Here is a 10,672-nt window from a genome sequence, read left to right as displayed (position 1 = left end):
AGTGGGTTTGACACCACATATTTACCCTAAACCTTAAGGAATTAAGTACATGGGTCATATCACTTATATGTTTGCTCAACATCTACTCCTGCATCCAATACAGAACTTTAACTCACACTTGACACATTATTATTTTTCACTCAAGTATGAGACTCTCCGCATTCGAGATCGACCATCATGAATCAATCATGCTTCCCCTCAAAGTCGAACCGAGCTATGATACCATTGTTAGACCTTATGAGGGAGCCATCACTGGTGTGGATCAACCCATGAAATAGAGAGGAACTAGACAAATGACAATGATACCACATCTTTACTTAATTTTTAAGTATCACGAAATTCTAACATGTGCTTGGTACGGATATCTATCCTACTTGTATAAAATATGACATATTACAAAAACTAATCAATGTCTATCCTTATGAGATGATACCTTTGTGATTATAAATGTAAGATTTTGCAAAGTAAATGAACAAAGTAAACCCCATGACACTTAATCCAGCAAGTATCCAATAAAAGTAATCAAGATGTGCCTTATTGATATTGTCACAAAACCAAGTTTCATGACCATCTTTGCCAGTAAAATGTTCTATCAATGAAATGAGAAAGCCACTTAGAAAGCTTCCAACACCAATAATACTCAAATAGAGTGCAAGTCCCATGCTTCTTAGTTCATTTGGGACTTGATCATAGAAAAATTCCTGAACACCAACAATAGTAAAAACCTCAGATACTCCAAACAAAAAGTATTGAGGAACCAACCACCATATACTCATTGGAACAGTTGCATTTGGATCATCAACAAGACCATGCTCTTGTGCTATCTTTAGTCTTTTCATCTCAACAAAGGCTGCAACCACTACTGTGAATATAGATAGAAAAATTCCAGTGCCAATTCTTTGAAGCATTGTGATACCTGAGGGTTTTCCAGTTATATTCCTTGCTAGTGGCACGAATAAACGGTCGTAGATAGGGCTGAAGAGAACAATTGCAACACCGCCTATCATTCCAAGAGAAGCGGGAGGTATGTTGAAACCAGGAAATATTGTTCTCTCCATAGAACTCCCTTGCTTGGTGAAGAATGTAAATATTTGAGCAAAGATAATACCATAAACTAAAGTCGAAGCCCAAATTGGAATCAACCTTAGTACTGCCTTTGCTTCTTCGACCTCAACAAGGCTACACTTATCTTCGTCTTTGGATCCCTTTGGTGTTTGCAATGCCTTGTTGAGGAAGCTGCAAATGTAGAAAATACAAGCCAAGTCAAAATAGTTTGACTTTATTTCATCTTTTGTTATAGAAATCACTTGTACATTATCACTTAAATGATAAACTCTTATACTATACGTGCTTAATTAAGCTGTCTATCCAAACATGACACAATCTTTCAAAGCTTTGTCTAGGATGAACCTTTAATTAGATAACTGTTATTCTTAAATAGGCTTAGATCATATCCCAACAATTACCTCAAGGATGAGGGTACTCAAACATATTTATACACTCAACAGTCCGAGAACCTGAGTAATGTGGGACTAACAACAAACTACAAACAACTTCAACAAATATAACAAGAAAAACTCATTTCAACACATTCTAATCTATCTCTCCATTTCCCAAATGAATAATAAAAAAAGAGAGAAAATGTGTAAACCATATTGGTTGTAACCTGGCTATGATACCATATTATTATATTCTTGGCAAAAGCTATTGATAAGAGGAAAATAAAATGCAAATTATATTGATAATGAAATAAATGCTAGATCAAAGGGAAACATAAGACTTATATAGTCGATGAGAAACTTTCATATCTAATATATACTGTAAATTCCTTCGAGATGGCACCCACAATAATCAACAATGAGAATTAAGTTCAATGCTAGAATTGATTGTTATAGCGTAACCGTTACTATAATATGTTTCATAGAATGCATTTTGTAAAACCACAAAGACGAATTCAACATGAGTCCTATAATGTATTTCATCATATTTGCTGCTTTAAGAATAACTTACTAGACATAATATTGAAAAACAAACAAAAATTAGTATTGTTATTCTTACTTGAATTGTTCAGAACTTTGATGGCGGCGACGTAGTCCATCATGTTCCTCTTCAATATCCGTCGTTGATAAGGTATTTCGCCAATTTCTTACAGCCGCAACAAATACTCGACCAATTCTAAGAAAAGGACAATTGTCATTATCCTTAATGTTAAACCTATAGGTCATTGTTCCAAGCAAGAAAACAATCAAAGCAATGATCATTACAACACAAGGTATTCCAAATCCAAGAACCCAACTATAGTTATCTTGTATATAACTCAAGATTAAAAGTGTTGCCGAGGCACCTGCAACCATAGTAAAATACCACCAGTTAAAGAATGAGCTTCTAGCTCTATGCTCCTTAGGATGTTTTTCATCGAATTGATCTGCCCCGAAAGCTTGAACACAAGGTTTATGTCCACCTTGTCCAATGGCAACTAGATAGAGTGAGAAGAAGAATAACATTACTTGTGACTGAGGAGAATAAATTGTAATGGAAGGCAGCATAGCCGACAATGTTAACAAGCCTAGTCCCTGCAAATCATTAAGCCAATGACCAACGTTAAAACAACGAGTCAATGGAACTGTCTGTTAAGAGTCTCACATCGAATAGAAAATGACTTTACAATTTGTTTATAAGTAGGGGTAATCCTCACCTCACAAATTGGTTTTGTGGGGTTGTGTTAGGATTTAGGCCCAAACACGATTTTAAGACTATCTATTTGTCTATCGATTTATTCTCTAATATGTTTTTTTCTACTGATAATTGGATGAATTTTACACCTCTATTTTGTTGGGTGCAAGTGTGAGTTATATGTCCAACATTGAAGTGGAGGTTAAGCCCTTTATGTGAGAGGACCCATACACCTATTGCCATAAAGTTTTGGGTAAGAGTGTGTCGTTTCTCTCGCTTGTATAGTTGCTCTAGCCTAGATGTGGGTGGTCCCCCTGGCACCCCTCATGACCCAACAGTGGTATCAAAGCTCGGTTCCACGAAGGGTACAACCAACTCCTTGCAATGGTTGTACACGCAAGTATTTACGGGCGGTCGGTTCCATTGTCAAGAAATCAGTAACGGTGGTACAAGCAAAATACTCGTGGATGAAAGAACTTCCGTTTGAGGGGATAGAATTATGAAATGATGGACTCACACTTGAGGGGAGTAGTGTTGTATGCAAGTGTGTGTTATATTTTCCACATCGAAAATTTCTTTCTAGTTACTTAATGACGAATCATGTCACAGTCCTGAACTTTAAATGCACTCAGTTTGATTTCACTTGGAGTTAGATAGGTATTATTATGACTGCCTATGTTTTAAACTAAGTTTGGGTTGCTCTTTGCAATTAGAAACATCTTAAGTTTGGGTTGGGGTAACAGTAGAACATATTTGTCAGAAAAGAAAAAAAATGCAGATGACCATGGATCTATTAAAAAAAAATAAAAAATAATCAAGAGCCAAAAATTTTGGTCTCTTAAAAAAAAGTATCTTTCTGTCAAAAATAAAGATAAATAAATTTTACTGTTTACCCATCTTGTTTGAATCAAGGAAGGAGGGATGACAGTTAATAACTTTAACTTTAAAGTTTGTTTAGAAATTGTTTCAAATTTATAACAAGGTACATTCATGTGACGATTGGAATGGACAAATGTTGTGACCAACCCTACTGACTTTAGGAGATACATATGTGTATCATAGAAAAGAGTATGGCTAAGAATATAGGTTACTTTTGCCAAGCCGAACCCGCTTGAATGTACTGTAGTAAGTTAGTTGTTGGTCTACTATAAATGTGATGAATGGTTTCTAAGCACAACTCCCGGAAAGGTATGTTTTTCCTAAAAAAAATGCAAAGAATAATTTATATTTTTCTTTCGTTACTTGAGGACAAGCACCATTTTAAGTTTGGGGTTGTGATGATAGGTCATCTTACGTTATTCTTAACATGTTTTTTAGTCATTTTAAGTAGGTTTTTACAGCAAAAAGTAAGAGTATTAGAACGATTGTCTGTGATTTCGGGACTTTTATAATGTTTTTTTTTTTTTTTTTATATTTGAGTCTGTGATTTTAGTTTTTCCGAAACATAACAATTTTAGGGGGTTTTTGAAGTAATTCACGAAGAAATCATTCAAATCGGCAAATCAAGAACAACCGAAGATTTGTGAAGACTTTGGGAACATCAATAATGAAGATTCAAGAGGCCTCAGGAGACTTTACAGCTGGAGGAATTATGTTCCCAAGTTCCGAGGTAGGTTATTTGAAGAGAAAGACCTAAAACAACGAAAAATCTGAGAAACTGGGCCCAGGAAGGCACACCATGCGCCTAGAGCTTTGCTCATGTGCCTTGAGCATCTAAAATGCCTGAGCATCTAAAATGCGAGGGGCACAGACGTATTTTCCTGTTTTTTGTGGTAAAACCCGCGTTTACCACTATAAGTATCAACCTTCTTTATTATGAAATTCTCGTTCAGAACTAGAGTAGTCCAAGGAATGAAATTCTAGAGCTTCAAAGGAGTTTCTATCTTCTCCTTGATTTTCTAGGGTATGTTTTTATCTTTAGTAATTTGTTTTTAGTTATCATGTGTAATTAATTCTTGTTAGGTTAGAGATCTAAGATGAACCTCTATTTATTTTTGTTGGATATTTATTTAATTTAATATCGCTTTTATTTTATTTATCTTTTGTTCGCTATTAAGTTTTATTTAAAATTTAGTTTATTTCTGTAGTGGTGCAACCCTATATTAGATACTTAGGTTGTGACAGAGTTTAATATTGGAGTGATAATAGTTTGGACCATCTAAAGTATTTGTCGAAACACTTTTAAAATAAAACAATCAAAAGCTCCCTATATTGTTCTTCAAATCTTAATTGGTCCCTTCAATTTCAATTTCCACAAATACAACCACCGGTTCATTTATTTCCCTTTTACAATTTAGTATCATCGTCATTTTTTTTTTATCCATTCCAATATTCTTTATAGTGTACCCACCCATCTTTCTCAATCTTAATTAATTATCACCATCCAAAAAAGAAATTAATACACATATTTATTAATTAATCATGTGGATGCATGAATTTAAAAATAAAATAAAAAACTGAGTTAATTTTGTTGAGAGAAAAAAAACCAATAAGTCTAGGAGAGAGATAGTGATTTGGTGTAGTCGGACCATGATAAAATTTGTGTGCTGATTTAATCTAAAGGTAAAAAAAGATGGTCCAACTTGCACCCATCTATTAGGTGGTGCAAACAAAATGCACCCTTAATATTGATGTTACTAGCCTGATGATTATATTTTGATATTTATATCTTGATACTAATATCTATATGTTTAGGAAGTAATTAGTTATAACTAGCAAAAGATACCGAATGCGAGTTGACCCTACTAGTAAGTACTTAGGAGGTGACATTACTAATATTGAGTATAATATGGTGAACATATGAAGTAACAAGTTAATAATTAAGGAAACAAGTGTCTCCTTGAAGGAAATAAGTTGTAGCCTAGTAGAACCATTCTCTTAAACCCTTGGTATGTTAGACGCTGATAGGGCTGCCCGTTTGTAGAACTACCGAGAGAGACAGTATGCTATGAGTGTTAGACTCATAGATGGGTAGACCTAAGGAACCTTGGCCTTCATTGCCTTGGGAAATGGTGGAAAGACAACATAAAGTCTATGTTTCAATTACCTTTTAGGTGGTAAGACCCCACACGTAAGGATCACCGTGTGACCAACATGTGCAACCAAACATTAGAAGGATAAACCTAGTCAACTGAGAAGTATAGACCCCACACGTAAGGATCGCCGCGTGATCAGCAAGTGCATCTTGTGACCGATTAGGTTAGTCACGTCCCAACGGCCTTAAAACTTGTATAGTCTACATATACCTCTACTCAAGATATATCGGCCATTGAAGCCATTCACATAACTGTTGTTGCCCTTCAACCTATTTCTACTCAAACAAACCTATGAACTTCTCACACAAACACAGCAAGAAACCCTTTTCTACAACTATCAATGTTAATGTTTTCTTTAATACTCTTGTCACCCAAATATTAAACATCATCACACCAAACTCTGAATCTATATCAGCAATCCTAGACTCTGAAATCATATGTGATACTGATTCAGATGCCACTCTCCAACCAGGCTCTGAACTAGTTATCACACCATTAGAAGTCATCCCTCAAACACTTGTTCCCTCTGAATCCACTTCTGAAACTATCATAGAACAAGATATTGTGCATAATCTCATACAATAGTCTTGTCCTTTTCAGAAGCATCTACCTCTCATTCCTCACCCATCAAACAAACCACAAACAACCTGAACCCACCTCCCCATCACCTAGATGTCCAGAACTTGAGGAGATAAGTACTATCATCTATAACAGAGTTCAAGAAATTTTTGTTGAAAGAATCACAACCTTCAATATTGAAGACTATGTTGGAAAGTAGGATCAACTAAAGGCTGAAGTGGATCAAAATCCTCTGACTATATTTGTCATCGTTTGAAGGAAGGTTGCTATCAGACTCTGATAGGATAGTTTCTCCTCTTCTAACCACATGAAGAAAGAAAAAAATGAATTCAATGACAAAGGGAATGAAACGGATAATTCCAATTGAAGCAAAAAAATATTGAATGACTACTCATTGGCATGATCCAAATTAGGTTAACATTCCAACGTCTTGGATTAAGCTTCTCGTGGGCTCAAATTTATGCATTGGCACTCTCCAACGTCTATCAAATTTCCCTCTATATAAGGAGTTGAAGACTTGAAGAATAAATACCAAACTCTGAATTTTTACAAGTGTCATTATTCTGTCAAAATCAATAGCTTTCATATTTAGAAATTCTGAAGTCTCAGAGTCTAAAACTGAACTTTATTGTATTACACCTCTAATTTTATATCAAGTCTAAACCTAACAATCATTATTTGATTAATTTAGATTGTAAGAAGTCTCTTTCAGTTGTGATTGCGCATTGAAAGTCTCTTACTTTTATGTTTGAGCACATTGTTTGTGAGGGGAACTACTGTAAATTGCTCTCTCTCTCTCTATATATATCATTATATATAAAACTCTTTTGAATTTGTTTTTAAATTTCATTTTAGTATTTTCACATGTACTAATGATATTTTGTCAACATACTTCTAATTATGTTACATATTTTTTCTGCAATATTTAATAAATATTTTAATTAAACTTGTAAAATTAAAATCAACTATCAACAAAATTAATATTGTTATGAATAATAAAGTTGTAAAAGAAAATGTAAAAGAAAAGTGAAGAACAGAACCAACCAATACATAGATAAGAGAAGCAAGTATGATTGTGTGATAGCGTCCAAGAAAAGAATCAGCAATGAATGCACCAAAGAGAGGAAGGAGAGAAGCAGTTCCAGCCCAAACATTCACATTCTTAGCAGCAGTTGCAGTGCTTTGTTTGAGTGGCCCTGTTAGATATGATATCAAGTTTCCCTTAACCCCAAAATATGACATCCTCTCTGCCACCTCCACACCTAAATTAACATTCACAATTTATTTCAGTTATCCACCTTAATCCCAAGAGCTGATTATAATTTTGATCTCTCCGTTATTAGAGTATGTTCGTTAAAAATGGACTACTTCAGAATGCCGGAGAAGAACTTCTTTCGGGTGAACAACCTTTAGTTGTGGTGGTAGATTTTGACTTGTCAAACTTCAGTGAAAATGTTATGATCATGGCACTGTTCAGACGACCCCTCTGCACCTAATCTTTGGATGAAAGGAAAAAAAAAATGATATGAATTTGTGTATGTACCTATGATAAACCAAGCGGATAGCCAATAACCAGATTTGGATCTGATGGCAGGTTGTCCTCTATAATCAACAGCACCATCTACAAGATCAGCTAATTTAGCATCTAACAAAACATCATTGTATTCTTCCATCGAACCAAATTTTCTTCTTCAATCAAAATGAGTTGTTTGCGTTTATGTATTCATTACTTCTTGGTCCATAAAAGTCACCACTCAACTAACTTCTTGATATGTCCTTGTTAGGATGGTTTTGCTTGGTTAGGTGATGGATGTACCGTGTTTGTATGATGTTTCTTTTCTGTGTTCCACTTATATACGACGTCTTTGTTTTGTAATCTCGAATATTTCCGCTTGAGCAGTGATCAAATTTTTAATAAATTCTACCGTTAAAAAAATGGATTTGCAAGAGTGTTGAACTCATTTTTTAAATGAAAATAATGTGATTTTTTCTAAGGTATAATGAAGGATACTTTTATTTATAGAACAATGAGTGTGCAAATCTGAATCACAATTTTATTTTAAGGATTGAATCACATATTTCTAAGTTAAAAGTTTTATTTCTAATATACACACAACGCAATAAACGAGCATTAGTCAAGGACCAAGTACCATCTCTAAAATTAAATATTCATAATGAATGGTTATCTACTTCGAATTTACAACCAGTAGCTATATGTCAATAAATATATGTTTTATTTTAGTTGAAATCCTCTCCATTTCCTATAATAAATTGCAATATCAATTACTATAATTTTAGTGTATAAATGTCTAATTAATGTCATATATTCTAATAATACATCCATTTATATTATGTATTTACGCCAAAACTATAGTAAAGGACATTGTCATTTATTGTAATAAATAGAGAGGATTTTAACTTGTTTTATTTGGAACAGTTTATTTTTATAAATATTTAAAACAAAATGTTGTTAAATATAAGTTCTTACTCACCAAATTATTATTTTTCAATAAGTCAAGAGATAGGTAAAGCATCTGGGTGAGTCTTGATAAAATCAGATACATCCATCTTATGCCGCCTACTTTTTAGTTATAACTTACTAAAACACACCTTCTAAAAAATAAGTGGGTGTATCCTAGCAAATGCTTATAGGAGTTGCTAACATACACCCAATTATTTTTTAGAATATGTGTTTTAGCAACATTCACCTTAAGGTGTATTTAACAACTTTTTAGTTATACCTTTGCTAAAACATACCTTAATAAAAACTAGTGGGTGTATCCTAGCAAACCTCATATATATATAAGAGGGGGTCAAACCAAAACCATCAAAAAGAAAGAAAAAAGGAAAATGAAAAAAAAAAAAAAAATAGAGAGTAAAATGACCCTAAAAAAAAGTTGTAGGTCAACCACCCTCAAGTTCTCCCTTAGAAAGAAGGCAAATCTCTAATAAAAAGGGTCATGGGACACTAGATAAAAAAAGTTAAAAATATAAATTTTTTTATTAAACACAACATCTTTTTTACTTTTATAAAATGAAACATTCAACTTTTCGTCATTTTCTAATGCAAGATTTCTATATTAATCACCTTAACTAGTGTCCCAATGGCACTAGTTAACATTTTCCATAAAAAAAAAAAAAAAAAAAAGCAAAGCAGTCCTGTCCATATCATTGAGTGGGGGATGGTGCCCCTGTAACAACTTTTTTTCGCTAGAATTATTTTAACTATTTATTATGTGTGTTTATGTGTGATTAATTGTCTCTGTGTGTATTTTATTCATGATTAGTGGATTTTGGCTTAAGAAGGGTATTTTGGTCATTTTAGACTCAAGGGTATTTTGGCGAGAAAGACTCAAGGGTATTTTGGTGAGAAAAAGTGAATTAGTCATTTTAGTGAGAGGATTATTTTGGTGTTGTGAGTGGGAGTAATTATTTTTACTAAGTTACTATTGAGTTGGGGTAATTATTTAAAGACGGAAATTATTCGTTATTTTGACGGTTTAAGAGTGTAGTAACTTTGATGAATTACTTGGTAAGAATATTGAGCTCGCTAAGACATTTAGAGACCTAGCCCATTTATGTGGTGACTACATAAGCACAACCTTTGTGAGAAAATTAGGTGATTACATTCATTCACCCATTTCACAAACATTTTGAGAGACAGGTAGAGAGAAAGTGAATCAAGAGGAGAAAAGAGGAGGTAGAGAGAGAGCTTGGTATTGAAGGTTAGGAGTTAAGGTGAAGTTAGGGTTTGGATTCTTGAAGACTAGAGGCTAGGAGTTGGTAACATACACCCACTTCATAATCTATTATTTTCAATTATGAGTTTAAGTGCTTTTGTGACTTTTGTGAATTTTGAATGATGAAATTCGTGCTCCTAATTCAAGTGAATTTGTGGGTGTGATAAACTTCATGAAATTGTTGTCTTCAGAGCTTAAACTTCATAATTGTTGTTGTTGATAAGTTGTTTTAATGATTTTTGATTAATTGAGTGTGAATCATGAATTGGTGAGTGATTGTTGTTGAAATGTGTTTAAAATCACTTCATGAATGTTTGTTTATGTTTGTATGTTGATGGGTTTGAATTGATGTGGTTGTTTGTGAAGTTTGAATGAAAATGAGAAAAATTGAGGGTTTTGGTGAAAATGAACTAGATGATGAATTTGAGGTGAATTGATGTTATGATTCGATGTTTGTTGTTGTTTTAAATGCCTTTTGATGTTTATAAGCTAGTGTACAAGTTTTGGGGTCAAAGGTCAAAAACGGGGATTTTGGGTGAAAAATTGGGAGTTCCCGAGAGGGAACAACCAAGAACTAGGTGACCTGTTTTGGTGTAGCGAGCTGGGGCGAGCTGGAACTCACTGTAGCGAGTTGCACAGAAACAG

The 10,672-nt window shown here is 33.8% G+C and overlaps 1 protein-coding gene across 1 annotated transcript; it reads right to left on the bottom strand.

Moving 5' to 3' along the window:
• Nucleotides 1–286: 286 nt before the first annotated feature.
• LOC120580009 (protein NRT1/ PTR FAMILY 5.10) lies at nt 287–8,046 on the bottom strand. The gene is made up of 4 exons (XM_039832864.1): nt 7,831–8,046; nt 7,332–7,549; nt 2,059–2,573; nt 287–1,236 (listed from the first exon to the last, which is right to left on the bottom strand). Exons 1-4 carry the CDS (start codon nt 7,958–7,960, stop codon nt 420–422), a joined length of 1,680 nt encoding a protein of 559 aa, XP_039688798.1. The 5' UTR covers nt 7,961–8,046; the 3' UTR covers nt 287–419.
• Between the last annotated feature and the right edge of the window lie 2,626 nt (nt 8,047–10,672).

The sequence above is a fragment of the Medicago truncatula genome, chromosome 4, assembly GCF_003473485.1.
Source record: "Medicago truncatula cultivar Jemalong A17 chromosome 4, MtrunA17r5.0-ANR, whole genome shotgun sequence".
In the NCBI taxonomy this organism is placed as follows: Eukaryota; Viridiplantae; Streptophyta; class Magnoliopsida; order Fabales; family Fabaceae; genus Medicago; species Medicago truncatula.
The sequence above is the reverse complement of the archived record's forward strand: the minus strand, read 5'-3'. Positions and strand labels throughout refer to the sequence as shown.

What these genes read in the sequence shown, in the direction of transcription:
- LOC120580009 (XM_039832864.1), bottom strand. Translation starts at nt 7,960, where the DNA reads ATGGAAGAATACAATGATGTTTTGTTAGATGCTAAATTAGCTGATCTT. An exon ending in CTTCTCTTATCTATGTATTG is followed by an intron (nt 2,574 to 7,331) that starts GTTGGTTCTGTT and finishes AATGATTTGCAG; the next exon opens with GGACTAGGCTTGTTAACATT. An exon ending in CAAAGTTCTGAACAATTCAA is followed by an intron (nt 1,237 to 2,058) that starts GTAAGAATAACA and finishes CTACATTTGCAG; the next exon opens with CTTCCTCAACAAGGCATTGC.